The following is a 22,469-nucleotide window of genomic DNA, read 5'->3' on the forward strand; positions in this document are numbered from 1 at the left end:
AACTGTATTTTAATCACCAAAGTCTATAGCAATGCTACTTCCGTAACTAGTCTCACTGAAGTTAATGGGACTTCAGGCTTTGGCTTGCCTTTTGAAATGTAGGAAATCTATTCATTTATTATGTCATCTCAGTAATAAGTTTCTACTATACTAGTAAACGCCTAGGGGAGTGGCAGGTGATCAGACTAAAACTCTAGATCTGAACACCTCAAGGGATTTGAGATCTTCAGCTAAAACTTGCATCTGTAATGCAGGTATATAGCTGTATAAATATGTAAGGGGACTGTTGCCCCCTTACTAACATTCAGTGGGGGTGTTTGGTTGCTGGCTCCCAGCACTAAACAGGGAGAGGTCGATGGGAAATCAGGAGCCTGAGACTGACAGTCTCCAGGAACAATGTGGAGAGGCCAATGCTCCAGGTCAGCCTGATTGACAGGACGGGCAGGCTAATCAAGGAGTCAAGAGGCCAGGGGGGTCCATCCTCCATGTGAGCTGGAATTGTCTGAGACGGAGTGGGGCCGAGCTAAGGAGAGAGCAGGGTCCAAGCTAAGCTGATGGGAGCGGAGCTGTAGCCCAAAAAGCCAGCGCACAGCCCAGAGCGAGCAGACCTGCCCTGGGAGCAGAGCTGCAGCAACCAGAGACAGAGGGGCCAGACAAGCAGCCCAGGAAGCAGGTGAGAGCTCAGAGCAGAGTCACAGAAGCAGCCTGCAGAGCAGACCTGCCCTGGGAGCAGAGCTGTAGCAACTGGAGCCAGAGAGGCCAGAGAAGCAGCCCAGGGAGCTGAAGTCAGAGCAGCAGCAGCCGTGCTGAGGCAGAGTGGAGCTGGAGCTGGGGCTGGAGCAGTCCGGAGCTGGGTGCGGTGAGCAGCTGGGGAGAGCGAGGGGGACCCTGGGCAGTGGGCCCAGCACAGGGAGATGCCTCAGCCAAGAGGCCCTGCAGGCCAGACTTGGGGGGGATCGTAACCCTGACAGGGCGGGGGTGACGCTGGGGAGAAGGGTCCTGCCACCCAGAGCCTGAGAGTGTGGCCACCGCCAGAGCAAGTGTCCAACCTGCAGCATCCCTGCAGCACAGCCAGGGCCTGAGAAGGAGGCCTGGGACCTACAAGGAACAGACTGTGAATTGTCCTGATGTTCCAGAGACACTGTTTGTGATGTTCCCTGCCACAGAGCAGCGTGATGTGTTTTCCTTTAACCGTTCCCATTTTTCCTTATTCTTTTTTTAAATTAAGTGTTAATTAAATAACTTGTATTTGCTTTAAATTGTATGATGTGATCAGTGGGTCAGGGAGGTGCGCAGTGCAAAGAGAGGACCCCGGAGTGGGGACACTCTAACCCCTATCCTGGGTGACCACAGCAGAGTTGGGGGTCGAGCCCCCCAGGAATCCTGGGCCCAGCCTTGTTGGGGTTACGAGGACTCTGCCAGACAGGAAGTGGAAGGGGAGTCCTCAAGGGCAGGGAGGCCTCTGGGTAAAGGAAGTGGGAGGGAAGACTCAGATCCTTTCAGTAGCCCATTTCATCGGGGTAGTGCAGAAGCCAGGAAAGTTCCCCACAATAGCGGGACCATTCCCCCGCTTACAAATATACACACAGGCATGGCTAGACATGAAAAAGTGGAAGCAGAGGTCTTTGACAAAAAGGGGCTAATCCTGCCAACATTCATGGGAATGCCCCTCATTGTGCATCAACACACAGTTGGTCAGTAGAAGTACAAAAGGCCCAAAGCCAGGCAGTATCTCTGCCAGAGTATACACTACTATGCGTCTCCTCCAGTCCTTTCCCCTGCATGTGCATAGCAGAAACTTCTTCTATCTTTACACTGGAATAGTGTCTATGGAGCAGCTCCATTGCCAGCCCACGGTGTGTGCGGGAGGATGACTTCTTTCCCTGTAATCCACAGATGTTGTACTAAGGAGAGGATGTTAGTTAAAATGCATTTAAGAAGCAGCATAATCCAGAAGACTGGGTCCAGGTCTAGGAGTCAGGAAATATGGATTCTACTTCTGGGACTACCACTGATCTGTCGTATGACCTTGGGTAACTCATTTCACTATTGTGCCTCAGTTTCCCAATCTGTAAAGTGGGAATGATGATACTTACCTTCCTTTGAGAAGAGCCTGGAGATCTACAGATAAAAAGTGTTATTATATAAGAGCTAAGTGTTATTATTTGCACATGAATGATTTGAGTGTGCAGTTATGTGAAACATGGTATTTTTTACTTTGGAGCCACCTACGCTTTAAAAGCAGAAAAAATATATTTCTATAATACAAGGTAAATATCTCTAACAAAGTTGCAAAGAATGAAAAGAATGCACTTTCTTTGTTTCACACTAAGACACACAGTAAGTAAAAATAGGCATCAAATAAATACAGAGGATAAATATTCAAGTTGAGCACTGATGTTCTTAGTAACTTTTTTTTTATAAATGTGAGTGCTTGATGTCTTTAGACAGCAAACTAATGAGTAAAACATTTAGTATCAACAGGTTAGCTAATCTTGTGATCGAATATGGGAGTGTTGTACTACTGTATGATATATGACCAGGAATTAATTTTCTGAGACTACATTCAGATTTGTTTTTCAGAAAATGCAGAATTCAGATTATTTCACTTCTTGTTGTTACCCGTGGTAGACTGGTACAAAAACCCCACAATGCAAAGAATCCAGACTTTTGTTCATGTCTTTTTCAATTCTGGGACCCTACTTTTTACCTCCAATCCCCACATTATATCAAACAGCCTATTACCCTAAGAAGGCTGGTCATGACTTGAGGTGTTCTCCCTCACTCACCCCACTTGCAGAGGCACCCTCTCATTTTCTCCAGGTTTAATCCCTGGCTACATTGTGTCCATGGTGGTGGAAAATATGCTAGCTGAAAACATATTTAAAAATAATTTCCTAGCCCAGTGATTATTGTAGACAAGGGTTTAGAGGCTAGGGAACTGAATCCAGGTCTTCTATATTACACTTAAAGAAACAGGCCAGACCCTGAGTTGATGTAAATCAGTGCAGCTCTACTGGCCCATAATTTTAAATTAATGCAAGGCAGGCCTACTCATCAAAGCAGCCACTGAAGTTTGCCGACTTGTTCTTTCCTGTTTCTCTAAATCTGCAGCTTTATTTTTAATCTTGTTTTTTTGTTTTTAGTTCTAGCAAAATACTTACAGAAACATAAAATGTTTAATTATTTGCATCATTGTGGAGTAATGAACAAAAAAGTTACATTAGTGTTGTCTTCTTATAAATTACTTGCATGTTTGTGCAGCACCTAGAACAAAAGGGTTCAGTTCTGAAGAGGTACTGCTGTAATGCAAACAATAAATAGCTATAACAATAATAAAATAAACAATAACATGCTCCATTGTTCTAAGCACTGTACAAAGACATAGGAAGACATAATCCCTTCTACATAACCTTCTTATTGCTTCACCGCTTGTGAGTAATGCAGCCATCTCAAACTCATGCAAATGAAAATGTTGATACCAGGCCATCATATATGTCATATACATATATCTTCACCCTATAGCTCAAAGATCTTACTTTTTCATTTTAACAAGGAGTCCGGTGGCACCTTAAAGACTAACAGATTTATTTGGTCATAAGCTTGTTTTTTTTACCCACGAAAGTGTATGCCCAAATAAATCTGTTAGTCTTTAAGGTGCCACCGGACTCCTCGTTGTTTTTGTGGATACAGACTAACACGGCTACCCCTCTGATACTTTTTCATTTTGTTTTCCATGTTTCTATTCTTAGAGGGATCCCTCAACCTTCCCAGAATGATCTTTCCTCTTGTCCTTCCACTCCAATTCCAATGTTAAGTACCATCAACAATAAATGAATACATCAGAAAAATAATTGGGTGCAGCTAAGCAACATTTGTTGCAGGATCGAGGATGGGGTGGGATAATATGATTTAACTCACTTCTGTACTCTGTTAAGCCTGGAATCATAATTCAGAGGCACTATGGTTCTATCCTAGCCCTGCCTCAATGAATCTTTTATTGTTACACATTCAGGGATCACAGACATACCCCTACCCCTCCACCATATCTCCTACATCAGGGAATCCTCAGATGCCTACTGTGGGCAGCTTTCCTTCAGAAGCCATGCAAAGGGGCCAGTTGAAGTGGTGAGGATTTATCCAAAAGTATTACATAGACCATTATATTATTTTGATCTTTAAATGTGTAACCTCACTCCTCTGATGTACATCTTTTCAAATGAATCAAATACACCAGCTAAAGCATAGGAACATGATGCTTCTGCTGATATTATACTCAGTAAAATTAATGCTGATGTTTAAATTTCTAATTGGGTGCCAGAGTAACCATCCCATTGAAATGAATGGGGAAGTTCACTCCTCTGTCATAGCTAATGTTTTTCTCTTGGTGCATAGAAATAGGAAGACAGCTCTTCATCAGTTCACATTCAAACAGATACCTTCACAACCAAAAGTACTAGAAACTATGTTTTGAAAGTTAAATTAAGTGATGTGGCCACACAGCAATGCTGTATTACAATATTGTAATAATCTTCAGTAATAGTAATATTATTTTGAGCTTTAGGGTCTGATTCTGCATCCCATATTTAGTCTTTCGATTGTAACTGTAGCATACAGTAGCACTCTTGTTAAGAATCCATTTTAAAAATGAGCAAAATGACTTTTAAATATTCTCTTGATACAATTAAAATAGAAATCTACAAAAAGATTAAACTCAGTTATGAAAATAAAAGACTAGCTAGAAACCTGGAAGTTTTCTGCCCTGCAAATAAATATGAGTGAATACTGCAGAAAAATATTTGTGAGCATTACATCAAACAAAAGCCACAGCTTTGCTTCAGCAGTTTTTGCAGCCCTTTTTATTTGCTTTGTGCAAAATTCAAAAGAGTGAAATTTTCTTCCCAAGAATATTAATGGAAAGGGAAAGTCACATATACTTGGGCGAATATGCATTTGCCAATTTATTCATGCTGGAGTTATTCAAAGAAAGCTCCTTTGGGTATCATCTATTGAAAGAGCACAGAAACAATGTCATGTGACTTAGGTTACTAATCAAAAGAGCAAATAGTGAATTACAAATAGTCAATACCCAAAGCATTAGTCATGTTGAATAGTTAGCAAGCAATCCAAAGGCAGATATATATTTTGTAAATCATTCACCGGATAATATTTAATAATGAACAGACATGTAAAAATCAAGGTCTGCTCATGGATAATTTGCAGACTAAAAAAGGAGCAAAGTTCTTTGAATAAATTGTTCACTGTCTTCACCCAGCCTCTGCTGCAATCACATGTGTCAGTATAAAGCCTCAGGTGCTCACACACCTCTATTCTCAATGCCACAAGTTAAGAATGGAGTATACGCTCCAACTTTATATTTTCCATCATTTAGTGGGTTGTCTTAATTGTGTTGTGGTGTAATTGTTTCATTTTTAATCCTAAGAAATATATGTTACATAAAAAACATAGCAGATCTGAGTATAGATACAAAGAGCGTCTGCATGCTTTTCAGTTTCTACTAAAAGGATGTTATTTTTAAGAGTAATATAATTTTTGTTTATGCCAGCTTCGGAATTGATAACACAGTATTTGTGCTTTCTGAAAAACAATAATGGGTGATTTCGGCCTTATGGCTTAAGACTGTGATCAATATATATGATGGGACTGTAGCCTGTCCTTGCAAGATGATGTACTCAGTTGTCCGATAGGATCATATTAGTTAGAAAAGGAAAGAAACCTAAACTAATAATTTTTGTTGGAGCATTTTTCTTGAAGAATTTATCACTAGGAAATATTTTTTTTAAAATTAAACCAAATAGTGGCTTATAAATCACCAGGGAGAAAAAGCAATTCTTTGTGAACACTTAGTATTTTTACATTAAAGTTAAAAAATGTATTAACAGTGGCCTAAAGGGGAAGAATTATACTGTTAGAAGTCTTGCTCCAGTTTATCCTCAATACATCCATACTGTATTAAAAACAAATATGGAACCTGAGCTTGTTCGCTACAATTATCATTATCCAACCTCCATAATAACTGGCCTTCCCTAACGAAAAATATTTTGTTTTAATTCATATCTTGTGTTGCACTGTATTTCACATTATAATTGACAGCAAATTGATATATTGTCAGACTAGAAGATTACTCATAGCAAATCCAAGGTGGACATATTTTATTTTGTGTAGTCTTTTGCAAATGAACCACTGGGAGAAATTGCAGGATTTCACACAACTCTGGAATGACTATTACAGTTGTTGGCTCCAAGGTGTTTTGATGATTTTTAGATATTGTACTGATTAGTTGCCTTTCCCAGCCCCCTGCTGCATTGAATAAAGGCAGATATTGAATGTTTCCAGTATTTTTGCATTAAAACTGTCATTGGCAGCAACAGCACTTTTGCATATGCATCAGTTTGGCTCCAGTGCAGATTTTTGTTACATTGGACGCCTACTGATGTGCACTAATTTAACTTCTAAAAATGGAACTTAATTTTGTATAGCTTATAAATAGTCCCTAGTGGGTCTTGGCTCCAAAAAAAGCTAATATTTTTCAGACATAATCAGCAGCAATAAGTAATGTATTGCCATTAGATACATTAGCAGCAAGTATAAAAAAAACAAAAAGGATTTGGGAGAGGTGTGATGCAGAAATTCAGTGGAAATGTAATATGCTCTTAGCAGCTTCATATTTTGCACAGGTTCTTAATATAAAATTACACACATCAGCATTACAATTTAGCATTATTCTCCATGTTTATTCATAATGATTGTTTCATATTTAAAGAACACCAAAATATTGTGTTTTGTCAGCCAAGGACAATGATAGTGTAATAGTAATTTATTTTAAACTGCTACTGATAATACAACCAATCAACACATTAAGTGGTGCCAACATTGGCATCTTGCTAAATAATCTCTAGGCTTTGCACTGACAGTACATCTTTCAAAGATAAGTCAACAAGAGCAATCAGAGCAGAAAATTGGAATTTGGTTTCTTAGAATTAAAATACAGCTAAACTAAAGTTTTAATTGGGGTGATCTAAAAGGGCACTTGATGTAATGATCTCTTTCATTTGATACTAATTGTTTGTTCCTGATGAAGAAGAAACATGTACATGAATGTTGCTGAATTGAGTAAAGATGGCAGTTGCCTTAGCTGCTAGATTTTATTGTTAAACAAGATGAATTGTCACTGTGAGGGAGAGGGTTGTTTGCACCTTAGAAATTCTTTGGCTATTTCTTTTGCATCAAGGGGAAACTTTTTGTATAATTTCACCTGATTTGGGGTTATGAGTGATTTGGGTGATTTGTGTGTTCTGGGCAGAGATAAATGGGAGGAGCTGAGAATATTCTAGATTTCAACTGTTTGCTGAAGTAAGAGGAGAACATTGATTTAAACAAAACACAAAACCACTTGTTTACTGCCTCATTTGAATTTCTTGTTGGTTCAGAAGCATCATTCATGTGAAAACTGTTTTGGTTGTCTGAAGGAAAAATGATTTCTTGTTTTAAAAAATTGGTAAAAAATTCCAGATATATGTTAAAAATTAAAAATAAGACTCTGGAAGGGGCTTATTATTACTATTTTATTTATTTATTTATTTATTTGTGTTTGTTTGTTTTGTTTTATTTTAAACTGTACTTAATTTTGAACATGTCTATGTAGTTTTATATTTAGTCAGATAGAGTTTTGTTTGGTAGCTTCCAAAATTAACAGTAGAATCATAATTATCTTGTAGATTATTTTTTAACAGTTTTAACTTCTTTTCAAGAGGACTATTACAACTTTTAAACATATTTTTATGCAATTTTGTTATCTTTAGGTTGATAGGGATTTTCAAAATGTGGTCTGCATAAACAAATTTGTGTGCACAAAAAACATAACATACATGCCTATAAAGTGCATCATGTTCCCTACCATGAGAACTTTACAATTGGAGGACCTCCCGTTAAATGCTGAGCTTTCTCAACTCTTACAGATTTCAGTGGGAGTTGAGTGTGATAATACCATGAGGGAGTAGGCCCTGAATTAGACAAGATATGAGACAACAGTTTAGGTAAGAGTGGGTATGAGGAGCATTGAGAAGAAAATGAGATGGACTGTTAAAATGGGTCTAAAAGAGGGATTTGAAGGAGGTCTTGATAGACTCTGACAATCGGAAAGCTAGTGGAACAAGCTTGCAGTTTGCCTGACCAGGGAGCTGGCTCTTTGGGACAGGTACTATCTCTCACTATGTGTCTGTAGAATGCCTAGTACAATCAGGACCTGATCTCAGCCGGGACCTCTGGAGCTATTTAAATACATATAATTATTAATTAATTAATAATAACAGTAATGAGCGGGGTGTGTGGGTGATGTGCTGCTTCAATACATCCCTACTAGAGCTCCAATCAGGTAGGCTTATATGGAGGTCATTGTAGAAATTAAAGAAGCCACTTTCTGGAAGAAAGCCCAAAGGGAACCCCAAACCCTCACTGTTGTGGGGTGACACCGTTGCATTTTAATCTTGAGGAAGAATAAATCTAGTTCTGTAACTTTTATCAAGAGTAGTACACACAAAGGATGTGTTGAGTGCCTTTGAAAATTTGGCCCCATGTGTTTTTACATATAGCTTGTCCACCTGTTTGACTGTGTTTCAGTAAAAATGTGCTGCTGATAATAGGAATGCTTATTAGGCTGTTATGTGCACTGACATAACCGTGACCTGGCAGCAGGATTATTTTATATTTAAAATCTCTTATATCTAATCAAGAAAATACAACAGAAGTTAATTTATTTTGTCCACTGTCTTACATTCCCAAAACTTTGCAATTTTCAACTTCATCTCTGAACAGGGCCTATTAAAGGTTGCCATAGACAATGCCAGAGCTCAAGAGAAACAAGTCCAGCTGGAAAAGACGGAGCTGAAGATGGAGTTGTTCAGGGAACGAGAACTGAGGGAAACTCTTGAAAAACAGCTGGCTGTGGAACAGAAGAACAGAGGTATTTTACAAACACTCAGAGTTTTTTTTATAAGCAAATATAACCTCTTTGTAATTTATTTATCCAAGAAAGTTTAATTTTAATACAATATCTTGTTTTGAGCAAAACCCTTCTTTTTACCTCATTTTATACAGGAAGGTATGTGACTTGCCTGGGCTTTGAACTCAGGACCCTCCAAGTTTTCCAGCGCCTTCTATCATAGGCCCATTACCTCTGGCTGAGTTACTGAAGTCCTCAAATCTTGATTTAAAGACTTCCAGTTACAGAGAATCCACCCTTTACTATAGTTCAAACCAACAAGTGTCTCATGCCCCAGGTTGCAGAGGAAGGCAAAAAATCTCCAGGGTCTCTGCCAACCTGACCTGGAGGAAAATTCCTTGCTGATCTCAAATATGGCAATCAGTTAGACTCCAAGCATGTAGGCAAAACGTATCTGTCAGATACCTGGGAAAGAATTTTATGTAGTAACTCAGAGTTCTCCTCCATCTCCAGTGATTGGTGATATTTGCTAAAAGCAGTCGTGGATGGGCCGTATGCCATTGTAGGCAGTCTCATTATCCCATCCCTTCCATAAACTTACCAAGTTCAGTCTTGAAGTCAGTTAGGTTTTTTATCCCATTGCTCCCTTTGGAAGGCTGTTCCAGAACTTTGGTCTTCTGATGGTTGGGAAACCTTTGTCTAATTTCAAGTTTAAACTATTGATGGCCAGTTTATATTCATTTGTTCTTGTGTCAACATTGACCCTTAACTTAAATAACTCCTCTCCCTCCCTGGTGTTTATCCCTCTGATGTGTTTGTAGAAAGCAATCATGTCTCCCCTCAGCTTTCATTTGATCAGACTAAGTGAGGCAAGCTCCTGAAGTCTCCCCTCATAAGGCAGGTTCTCCATTCCTCTGATCATCCTAGTAGCCCTTCTCTGCACCTGTTCCAATTTGAATTAATCCTTCTTAAACATGGGAGACCAAAAATTCATACAGTGTTCCAGATGAGATCTCACCAGTGACTTGTATAATGATAAGAATACTTCCCTGTCTCTACTGGAAATGCCTCACCTGATGCATCCTAGGATTGCATTAGCCTTGTTCATGGCTGTATCACATTGGCAGAACCTAGTCATCCTATTATGGACCAGTACCCTCAGCTCTTTCTCCTCCTCTGTCACTTGCAGCTGATAAAATAAGAAATCTCTGTGCAGCAGCTTGAACGGAAGACACTTGGATTCAAAGTCAGTAGTTTTACACCTTGAGCTAAACTGAATCCCATTAGTATCACTGTAATCTTATTTCATGCCTCTCTCCACTAGAGGGTGCAACTATAACACCATGAATTTCCCTTTTAAACAGAAGGAGAATAAATAATTGAAGGCAATAACTATTAATAAAAATCATGAGTGTGCATAGAGTCTTCACTATGACTACTGAGTAGCATATTAATTCAATACAATTATACAACTAATACTATATAGATCACTTTCTTTTAGTGGATCTCAAATATTTTTTACAAACGCTAGCCAGTTCTATGACTCATGACACCTCTGCGAGACAGATAGTATACCTGTTTTACAGATAGGCAAACTCACACACAGCAGAGGGGTTAAGTGATTTCTCTAAGTTAGACAGTGAGGAAAACTACATGATAGTCCTCGATTTTGTGCCAGGTACTGAAAAAAATGACTTGTATTGTCAGCATTGTGCACTGCATACTCTTCTACTTTGTACCACTCTGATGACATTATTCCACCTGGTATAGGAAGCAGGGCCTAAGGATGAGGGGATATGATTGCTCTCTAGAAATACATCAGGGAGTAAACAACACTGAGAGTGAAAAACTACTTAAGCTGAAGGATAGTGTTGGTACAAGAACCAATGGGTATAAGCTGGTCATGAAAAAATTCAGGCTGGAATTTACAAGAAGGTTTCTCACCATCAGAGGGGTGAGGTTCTAGAACAGCCTCCAACAGAAGTTGTGGAGGCAAACAACATAACTAGCTTTAAGATAGAATGGAACAGTTTTGTAAGTGCGCTTGTAGGACGGGGTTGCTTTTGATGGTAGGGTCTCACTTCCTGTTTATATCTTATGTTTCTAAAGCTCATGCTTCAGGGCTTCAAACAGTCAACTGGAGGGGACTGGAAGGGATTTTTACCTCAGAGTGTATTCTGGGGGGTATTTTTGGTTTCCTTCCTTTGAAGCATCAGAGATGGCTACAGTTGAAGATGAGACATTGGATATGGACAGCTAGGGTACTGATCATTCTCCCTCTCAGGTGCTTGGTTGGCTGGTTCTTGCTTGCATGTTCTAGGTCTAACTTATATGGGGTCAGGAAGGAATTTCCCCACAGGTCAGATTGACAGATGAAACAGATCCCAACTCCTTGGGAGTTTTTTGCCTTCTTCTGCAGTGTGTGGGTGAGGGTCACTTGCCACAATTATCTGGGTATATCTCACTTAAGCATTTCCCTGCTATTGCAGGAGCTTCAGGCACTGATGAATGTTGGTCCCTCCTTTTCACTCCCTGTGACACATAATAATTTAGTCTCCTGTGGGCTGCAATATTTTGCCTAATTTCAATTGTTGGGTTTAATGTGTGGGTGTTGGGTGGTATTAGTGGCCTGTGATAGGCAGGAGGTCAGACTAGAGCATCTGGTGGTCCATTCTGGCCTTAAATTCTATTGCTGTATGATGTATGGGATTTGGTACTTAATGGTGGTACACAGTAAAGCCAAAAAAAATGAGGGGAGGGCCCCATTTCTCTGTATCCATCTGTTGTCTCTTGTCTTATACTTAGTTTCTGTCCCCAAGAGCTTGCAATCTATCTTTTTGCTCTGTCTAGCACAATGAAGTCCTGTTCCACGATAGGGGCTCCTAGGCACTATAGTAATACAGATAATAGTAATAATAATAATTAAGAATTAATAATGTAAGAGAAGGAGTGGCCTTACATTCTGCTGTAAGAGGAACAGAACGGAGAGGAGAGAAGAACAAGGGAGATCATTTTAATAACACATTTCTTGCATTAGAGACATTTAAAAATACCCGCAGACTTTTCTGCTGTTAGTTTTCCATGTAAGCAATTGTCCTTTCTGAAAAGAAGTTGCACAGGCATCAGGGGAATCATTAGTGGGAGGGGAGAAAGTCCACAAGACAATCTCTCTAGTATGATACCAGTAAAAGCTATGGAATATAAATATATGTTTCCTGTCACGTACAGCTCATGTCCCTTTATATGAATCCTATTTTTTCTGATCTTCAGTGTTAGGCAGCCTCCTCCAATGTCTACCTATTGTTGATTGAGTTAATGTGACAGAAACCTATGTTTACTTTATTCCCACTGATCTAAATATTGCAGGTGTCTCTGGGAACATCAGTTAACTGAGCTGCTATTGTATATAATACAGTGATGCAGTTTTCTTTGTCTTGTTTACTGTACCCTTTCCTTCTAATTTGTATGTTGTCCAGTTAGTGACTCCTCTGGGTGTAGTGTTTGATCGGGTAGTAAAACTAGGATAATATCTCTTTTATGAGAAACTACACAATAAGACTTTGCTAATTCTGTCTCTGTCTGCTATGGTCACATCTACAGTGTGTCAGCCATGATGTTTGCTTCTCATTTATTAAAGGCACTTGCAAACTATTTATAATGAAAATATTAAAACCATGAAACTACTCAAGATGTATTTCGCTCAGATTTTGTATATCATAAGATGAGAAAATCTATTCTCATTTATTAGTGGTATATACTAAAAACTGTTCTGTGTAGTTGATGCTGCACAAGATATGTTGTGTTGCAGAGCTGTTCACAACTTCTTCAGAGGTTTGTTGTAGCTTGGACTGGTAAGCAGAACTCATTGCACCTTAAACTGCTACAACAGGGACCTCAGTTCTGGAATCAGGCTCCCTGAGTTCTGTGACACACTGGTTTTAAACTCTGTGAATGTGAGCTGGTTAGAAACACTTAGAAAATGAGGATTTTTATTGAATTCTATGTAAAAGTGTTGATCGTGTGGTACTTTTAAGGCCTAATTCTCTAAGCCCATCACATGCAGATCTCCAGCTAAAGGGATATCTGGGTGCAGAGGGCTCCCAGGATTGGGATCTTAATGTTTGGTTTCATAGTACTTTTTATTTTGTTAATGTTTTTCCATACATTTCAAACAGTTAACTAATTTTCACTTCACTACAGGATCCAGTGCTGACATGCAACAAAGATCAGGGTGTTTTTCTGCAGAATTTAGGGTCAGTGTGTTACACACTCTCTTTCTTGCTAGTAATTAGGAGTGTGGCATCAGTGGTAAGGGAGGAGACAGATGATAGTGACCCAGCTATATTATTTTTAGGAACCCATAATAAGTAGTAATTGTGTTAGCCAAAATCTCAGAACCAAACATGAATGCACTGATTTTTCCTTCCCAGCAATAATTCAGAAAAGGTTAAAGAAAGAAAAGAAGGCAAAGAGGAAATTGCAGGAGGCGCTTGAATTTGAGACTAAGCGGCGGGAACAAGCAGAACAAACATTGAAACAGGCAACTTCAACAGACAGTCTCAGGGCCCTAAATGGTAAGAATTCAGCTTTTTGCTTCTCTGTAATTAACCCTCAATTCATGTGCTGAAATAAGTTGTTATATTTCTCACAGTTATTTTTGTGTTGCAGTGGGCCGAAACTCCCTTTTGCCTTCCTCCATTTAATTGCTTCTCTAGTTGTTGTGATGCTTTTTTTGAACAGTATGTTTGAGCAAATATTACTTCACTGGAGAGAATGCCCAAACTAGAACAATTTTACATTATTAGCTTGAGAAGTCAATTCTTTGTTTTTCTCCTTGCTTAAAAATCTATTCCTCATTAATCTTCCCAGTCTAAAAAAAATTGTCCTGGCCTCCAGTCATTGTTCAACATTAAAAAAAAGAAGTGACAAAGGTTGATTGTATTGTAATTCAGCATTGGAGCAACAGGCTGTAAAAAAGGCTATAGGAGTCAAATGAAATATGTGTCAGTCTTACCTTTCTGTGTTTCTAGACTCTCTGACCCCAGAGATAGAAGCTGACCGCAGCGGGGGCAGAACAGATGCTGAAAGGACAATACAAGGTAGGCATTTGCAAAAGGCTATAAATCTAGATCTTACTATATGAGTTTTTCCTCTGCTTTAGCCTGTTATTCAAGCATGTAGCCTACCATCTGGGCCACATCAAAACAAGTTCAAACAAGGTCAAGTTCATCTTGCTTGTTTATAAGAGAGAATTCATTCTGTGCTGATAGATTTTCTTTAAATTAACAGGTCAATTCTGTTTATATAAAGTGAGTGAAGACGAATAATTAATTTGAAACTATGCTGGGTTGAATCTTAACCACACTGAATGCATTTTTTGAATGTGTATAGTCACGTCTAGGATAATAACATTTCTTGAGGTATATTTGAAACACTCTGAGCCTTTTAACCATACCAGTGAAAACCTGGATTAACCTATGGGTAATATTCAAGGTGTGCTGAAAACTTCATAGCTAATATTTAGTGGCAGTTACTGCAAAGTGTGTTTCAATAAGCTACTTCAAACATTAACAATAAATAAAACTGTGTATTCCCCTCTTGGATTTTTCATTTGCCAAATGTTCCATATCCCATTATTTGCATTTTAATAAAACGAATCTGCTGAGTAAATTTATACTTGGAATACTAAAGGGAGTCATATTACTTCCTCTGTGGAGCTAAATATATATATATATTGCAAACAGCAAGATATTAGTAAAGAACAAATTCTGAAGGTAGCATTTATGTTATAATGTCATCTATAGTCAGTAAGCTAACTCTACCAACATGAATACTAAACAACAGAAATAGCATTTGTTTTCAATTGTAAATGAAGGTGCATTTTTCAAAGGCAAGCCTAAAATGATTAGCTGCAGTAATCTCTCTCTCAGTTGCCTTTATTTTGCATTTTAAAGTCAATCATCTTAACTGTATCATTTGACATCTTTTTGTCTGTTTCTTAATCACTTTTTCTAACCCCTAAAGGGTTGTGGCAAACTTTCCACAAAGAAGGCATTGGCAATATATTCAAAAGGCAAGAAAGCTTAAATTAATACAAGTTCAAACAAATTTAAAACAGACAGGAAGTCCTTACAGAAATGTTTATGCATATTACACACAAAAACATGTTAAAAGTTATGGTTGCAAAGTCAAGCACTCAAAAGTTAGGAAATGCCACAGTGAAAGTTGCATGTGCATGTTAAATTGGGCCCTATTGTGCGTATGCATTATGATACATCTTTAACATGATCAAAATCTGTATTTTCCATTGAACCTTGCCTCATTCAGTGCACAGAATGGAGAGTACTTACTCAACGAGCAGGTAATCAATATTCTATGTTACCCTCATTTTGCAACATGTGACCCCATATCTTATTTACTGCACACTATTCAAAACCTGTTGTGGAGACAGAATTGTTCATTTCCTCATGGGGCTTGTCTGTCATGCTCATCAATATATTATCTGAGTGCTTCATAGATTTATCTGCATAACTCCCTTGTGAGAGGAAGGGGTTATATTATCCCCATTATAGAGATGGAGAGCTGAGGAACAGAAAGTTTTAGGCTCTGTCTATACCAGGAATAGGCAACCTATGGCACATGTGCCGAAGGCGGCATGCAAGCTGATTTTCAGTGGCACTCATACTGCCCAGGTCCTGGCCACCGGTCCGGGAGGATTTGCATTTTAATTTAATTTTAAATGAAGCTTCTAAACATTTTGATACCTTATTTACTTTACATACAACAATAGTTTAGTTATATATTATAGACTTCTATAAAGAGACCTTCTAAAAAGGTTAAAATGTATTACTGGCACATAAACCTTAAATTAGAGTGAATAAATGAAGACTCAGCACACCACTTCTGAAAGGTTGCCGACCCCTGGTCTATACTATACTAGCTTATGTCGGAATAACTTGTGTTGTTCAGGGGAGTGAATAAATCATCCCTCAGAGTGACATAAGTTACTGATGTAAGCACAGGTGTGGACAGTGCTATGTCCTCGGGGGAGCTTCTCTTGCCAACATAGCTTCTGCCACTCACAGAGGCTGAAGTAGTTAAGCGGACGGGAGAGCTCTCTCCTATCAGCTTAGAGAGTCTATATTAGAGAGTTTACAGCAGCACAGCTGTATCGGTACAGCTGAACCCCTGTAAACTCTAGTGTAGCTGTAGCCTAAGCGTACACTAGATTTGGGTGCCCAGTTTGAGACAATGGTGTGTGATTTTTTAGAGTACTCTAGTTTTTCTTAGCACTTTATCTGTTCAAAGCTCAGCTTCCACTCACTTGAGGTGTAGCTGTGAGCGCTCAGCCCAAAGGTATCATGTTGGGCATACATAAAATGAAGAACATATAATTAATGGCCACCTGTGAATAGTTTAGTTTAAGAGCCTTGTCAACATTATATAGGAACTCCGTGGCAGATGCAAGGATAGAAACCTATTCTCCAGGGTGGCATTCATTTTTTTTTAATTAGGAGACCATCCTTTTTCTTTCAACAATTCCCTATCACTTTCTAACTTCTGCAATAAATGAGGCTGAGGTCCTACAAATAACAGCCTGCTTTAGTACAGAGCATTGACTCTTCCCCAGAACACTGTCTGTCCTGTGCACTGAATGAAGGAGTCCCATGATAAAACTAGTATGTGATCATGTAATAAAAGACTGTACTATAATGCATACACTTAATTCTGGCATTTCCTAACTTCTGAGTACTTGAGTTTGCACCCTTAACATTAATTTAAATGGTGGAGGAGAAGGTAGGTTTACGTGTAATTTCCTAGGCTTTTAAAAAAGCAAATTGAAACAACAGAAATTCCATCATGTGGCATCGTATTAGCACTCATCAGCACTCATCAGCACTCATGAGCTAGCTGATAGTAGTAGTAGGTTGTCATCATCTATGTGGACCTACCACAAGAGAAGAATGAAACGCACACTTTGCCAGTAGGTTTCACAGATATTTACTGACCATAGTGAAAATATTGAGAGTCAGGAATTTTGGATTCAATCAGGGTGGATTGATTTAAATCAAAGTGATTTAAATCACCAGTTTTAATTAAAATGTAAATTAACATGCAGGAAACTTTGATTTAAATAATAGATTTTAGTAATTTTTTTGCATTTATACATTTAGTTTTATTCATAAAGAAAGGTTGGTTTACAACCATTAAAACATGTTGATTTGCTCTAAATATAGTGTTCTGGAATCTATGAACCTATGAATTTTGCACTACATTTGGTGCTTCTTTTTGTTAACCAGAAGGATACACTATATCTATATACATTTATTTAAGCAATTATATAGCTTAACATACAATGATTCAGATTCTTATTCATATTTTTAGTTATTTTAGAAAATGGCAAATGATGTATTTCTTATTTACTAGATGATGATTATTTTTTGTGGTTTGTGTCAAGCTCTATTTGGATGGAAATTCAAAATCAATTAAAATGCCCTAAAACTGCATTTAAAATGTATTTCTTAAATGAAACTAGCTTAAATATGCTGTAACCATAAGGAAAAAAGTTTTGTAAAAAGTTTATCAGAACATATTTGGAATTTAAAACTAACTGATTTCTTAAACAAAGGAAGAACTATCTGTAGTTAGTGAACTGAATTCATTATTTCTAGTCACCATGTCCTTCAAGATTTTAGAACCCAGTTTTTACTAGTAGATTGGAGGACGAAAACAAGCTTTCCTGATTTTTCTACTTCCACTTGGTTTTAACTTTGAACTAGGTGTAGTTGAGCTGAACTAGTAGAATAAACTGAAATGAAAAAAAAAATCTCTCTTTACATGCAAAAGAGGGTTCTGCTATCAAAACCTGACTTAGCATTTCAACAAACTCTGGTTCCAGGTACTTAGCCAATAACTACCATTAGTTCAGTGATCAGACTTTCTTTAAAACATGGCAGCAAATATGTAGTACTTAATAGTATTTTTGTATTTAATTTAAATTATTTTAAGATTATGAATAGTTTAGGTCTTAACATAGATTGCAATATTCAAATTTAATTTTAAATGCATTTATTTTAAAAAATGCATATTTAATTGAAATTTAAAAATCTGATTTAAATACATCTGATTTTTTTTTATTAATCAATTATTATTTGTTTAAACAATTATTGGTTTGTGTCCCCCCTGGATTCAATTCCAGGTTCTGGAGGGGAATTTTCTCTAGTGGTCAAAGAGACATCTGCCCTTTTCAGATTGGCTGCAGAGCCTGGGGAGGGCACTGAGGCCATGGCCCTACCTGGTCCACCACAGCCCAGCTTGGAGCAGGTACTCCGGTGGTGACAGGGACAGGAAGAGGGCAGGGGTGGGGCATTGCATTGGAAGGGCCTCAGCTGCACTCTGTGGTGAGAGACAATGGGCTTCACAGGGGATGGGTTAGCCCTGTGGAACAGGAGCCATTGTGGGGTGAGTGCAGGCCCCTTGGGGCCTCCTACTCCCTGGGGGCAGGACCCAACTCCCACCACCACCCATCTGACCCCCCTACAAACTTTAAATGGCACTCTGCAGCCCTTTCCTGTTCCCCTCATTCTTGACCCCTTTTCCCCGTGTCCCCTTTAGCTCATTTTGCCAGTCCTATCTCTCCCTGCCCCAGCTCCTCATCCCAGTCTTCCTTCTCCCTCCCTATCCAGTCTCCTTCACCAGCCAATCCCAATCTCTTTCCTCCCACATACGGGCTCCTTTTCCCAGTCTCCAGGCCCATCCATTCCCCGTTCTCCTGCCCTGGATCCTCTCCTGATCTCAGTCTCAGCTCCCCCGCCTCCATCTGGCTCTTAGTCTGATGTCAGGGTATCTCCTCCCTGCAGTGGCTCCCAGTCTCCCTCCTGTGCCATTCTGACCCCATTTTCCACCCCATCCCACCTCTAAGTCCCAGCCTCCCTTGCTCAGCCATTCCCAGTATCCACCCATCTTAATGTTTCCCAGTACCAATCTTCCCCACGGGCTTCTTGTACCAATCTACTTCCTCTGCTGCCTCTTCCTTCCCACCCCTATCCCAGTCTAGCTCTTGGTAGTATGGATGGTACAATTGCCTATTTACCAACAATCATTAATTTTTTTAATTTTCAATATTGAATATGCTGAGCTAGGCAAACAAAACGGGGATTCTATGGGGAAGCGAGAATAAAACTAATACAAATTTTGAAATATATAGTGCAATTTTAGAAAAGTTTAGGCCAAGAACTTAGGCAAAAAATAAAAATAAATTAAAATATAAATAAAATCATTGCTGCTTATTATAAAAATAAGTTGGCAGTTAATTGCATCCTAATAAAAGGATATTGTCAACTTAAGAATCACATTTAAACCTGATTTTGTTTAACTTGCCATTGTTGTGATTACCTTAACTGGGAGAGATCAGTTCATTTGTCCACAATCCTTTTCCCTGTTGGCCCTATATAGACTTTTAGTCAGTTTCACACTGTTATTTATGTGAGTCTTTTACATAACAACAGTGGAAAGAAAAATACATTTTAAAAAACAGGAAAATGTGAATGTAAAAGCACAAAAAATGGAAGAAGAAATTAAAAGCAGGTTTAGTACTTAACACTCCTTTTAATTCACTTTTTAGTTTTTGTCTAGATTTCAATAAGGACTGAAATCTATGGGCCTGAAACACACACATATATTTCCTAATGACACAGTCATATTAAACATTTTTTAAAAACTGGTGTCAACACTGGTTTTATGTGTTTTCTTTCTTGTTCTTGATTTTTAACAAATAATAAAGCAGGTTATCCTCTTCTCCATACATATTGTAGGTTCACTAGATGCCTATGCCTAGCTCCCAACCAGGTCTCCCAAGACCCCCTCATCCCACACAAAAAGGTACCATACAGATAAATGTTTAACTTTTATATACTGTTTTGTTACCAGGCCTTTTGTTAAACAAGAAAACAATGAAATTTACTGACTCCTTTATTTTTTGTTCTTCCTCAGAAATCTCTCTCTTCACTCCACTTTCTTTCCCTCTCTGCTTGCCTCTTTTCCCTCTAATACATCTGTTACCCTATAAATCTCTCCTTTCCCAACTTTCTTTCCCCCAGCCTTTTCCTCCACTGTCATCCAGCTCACACATAGCTCCTCCCAGTCTCTTTCCTCATCCTTTTCAATATACATTATCTAAACCTGTTCCCTGTTAACTCTCGCCCCCTTCTGTTCACTTCATGCCCCTTTTTGTCTCACATGTTCTGGTTACCTATTCCCCAGCCTGTTCCAATTATTTGTCCTCTCTTCCAAACCTTTCCTGCTTTTTTTAAGCTTTCCTCACTTGCCTCCTGCCCTTCTCTCGCTTGCCTTCCCCATTTTCTACTGCCTCCATCAGTTCATTTGTTCCCAGTTCATCCTTTCCATTTGCAGATGTGATACTCAATGAAGATCCAATGCTTTCTCCACCACTTCTCTGCCAACAATCCATCTTCTTTACCCTGGTGTCCCATAGTCTCAGGCCCATGATTTCCCTGGCCTCTCCAGATACCCCATTCCATTTCCTGAGTCCCTCCTTTGCCCTCTGCTCATCCCCATGACTTCCCTGTGTCAATTATTCTTTCAGTCTAGCCTCTCTTCCATAATTCCAGCTTCTGATGCCAGCATGCTCCAGTCCCTCTTCTGGCTGCCAGTCTCTTCATTGCTCCATCTCCTGGTTCTGCAGCAAACTGACCTTCTGCCCCCCTGAGCAGACCAATTCTCTACTTTCCAGTGGATCTTCTGCCTCCCATCAAGCATACCTATCCTCTTCCTCCCCTCATTCCCTAAAGCAGAGGAATTCTGTGTTTCCCCAATCCTTTCCAGCAAACCAGTCTCCTCTATCTCCCTTCATCCGGGTTCTCTAACATATCTGCAGGCTGATTTTCTGACCATGGCTGAAGGGATGCTAGAAATGGTTCCCAGCTACACTCTGACCCTGTGTAAGAAGGGAAGCTATCCTGTGCACGGAGTTCCCATCCAGATCTGGGCTCACTAGAGCATCTATCCCGCTCCCCGTGAACCCACAGTGGGGTTCACATTATCTGTCTGGGAAACTAGCTGAGTCTTCCTCCCACAGGTAGCCAGTGGGGGGCAATGCTGAGCCGTTGCAGCAGAGCAGAAAGAGCAGCTCCAACTCAGCACATTCCATAGTCACACAAGGAAGTAGGGCTCTCAGGCTGTACCTCCTACCACCTCTCTGTTGTGTCGAGCTTAGTGCTGAGCGACACCTTTGCTAGGAGCAGATTGATATTTTTAAGTAACATGCATGAGGGACCACACTGTGGTTTTAAGCCACAGCTGGTAGTAGGGGTGGCATGAGATGGATGGGCCCAGCAGGAAATATTGGAGCAGTGTACATGGTCGATCTACTCTTAGGTAGGCACAATACTGTTCAGAGCACCGAGAGGTTATGGCTCCTGCTACACCCTTTGTTCAGATGTGTCATGTGTTTCTCAGCCAGCTCAGGGCCTACTGGGGTTTTCAGTAACACCACCAGTATGAGAGGCTCATAGGACCATGTCCGGCCCCTTTGTGGAGGCACAAGCGGGAAGGTTCCTGTGAGTGCCCATGCAGTGCAAAGCCCGTGCAGAGTAGTGTCCGTGCAGTGTTTCCATACACATCATCTGACAGAACTAATATGTTGGTGATTTAACTGTGCATATCCCAGGTACTTAACACATGCACTTTGCTGTTTAAATATTGGGCAGATTTTTAGGGCACAGGCTCTGCAAGCAGCTGCCACTAACGTTAATGGGAATCATTTAGATAAGTCCTTAGTCTCTTGACTGAAAACATAACCTGAATTGTTTTCTGAAATCATCTGAAACTCTTTTAATCTATTATTAAACAATGAAAATGAGTGCAATAATCTCAGTAAATGAGCATTTATGTTTGATTCTTTTGCAAGATACTTGTCTTATGTTTGAAAAGTACACTTCTGAGATACCTGTGTATTTAAAAAAAAACCTGTTGTTGTTATATGCACCACATGCACATAATTGTATTTATGATGTAAAAATTCTGAGCAGGCGTTTCTCAATGCTTTACGGCATTTATTATGACAAATATAAACCATGTTCAAAGAATATTTTTAAGGTCACAAAGTCAAGCATTCAAAGTTAGGAAATGCCAGAATTAAGGATGTCCATACAACCTTAATTCAGTCCCCTTGTGCAAAGCATTTTGATATAACCTTTAATTGACTGATCACGTACTATTATTTCCACAGAAATTTGGCCACATGCAGTGCACAGGATGGACAGTTCTCATTTAATGAGCAGCTATTCAGTATTTTGCTTTATACTCATTATTCACTGTGCGGCTCTGTGCCTTATTTATTAACAGAAAAAAATAATATCTACCTCTTACATAACAATTTGTATCAGAAGGTCTCAAAGTGTTTTACAAAGGAGGTAAGTATTATTATCTCTGTGTGTTTGGTTTTTTTGTTTTTTGTTTTGTTTGGTTTTTGTTTACACAGGTTAAC

At 39.2% G+C, this 22,469-nt stretch overlaps 1 protein-coding gene across 4 annotated transcripts in view; it reads left to right on the plus strand.

Moving 5' to 3' along the window:
- The window catches only part of DACH1 (dachshund family transcription factor 1), a 438,354-nt gene that overhangs the window by 376,924 nt on the left and 38,961 nt on the right, over window positions 1–22,469 (plus strand). For 2 of the 4 annotated variants that reach the window (XM_045011711.1, XM_045011719.1), the window contains exons 8-11: window positions 8,836–8,983; window positions 13,393–13,536; window positions 13,993–14,061; window positions 19,777–19,843. In XM_045011711.1, coding sequence (XP_044867646.1) covers window positions 8,836–8,983; window positions 13,393–13,536; window positions 13,993–14,061; window positions 19,777–19,799 — 384 coding nt within the window. In that variant the 3' untranslated portion in view covers window positions 19,800–19,843. The remainder of the gene's footprint in view (window positions 1–8,835; window positions 8,984–13,392; window positions 13,537–13,992; window positions 14,062–19,776; window positions 19,844–22,469) is intronic. The other 2 variants (XM_045011700.1, XM_045011707.1) reach the window with 1 other exon arrangement.

This window comes from Mauremys mutica, chromosome 1, assembly GCF_020497125.1.
Source record: "Mauremys mutica isolate MM-2020 ecotype Southern chromosome 1, ASM2049712v1, whole genome shotgun sequence".
Taxonomy (NCBI): Eukaryota; Metazoa; Chordata; order Testudines; family Geoemydidae; genus Mauremys; species Mauremys mutica.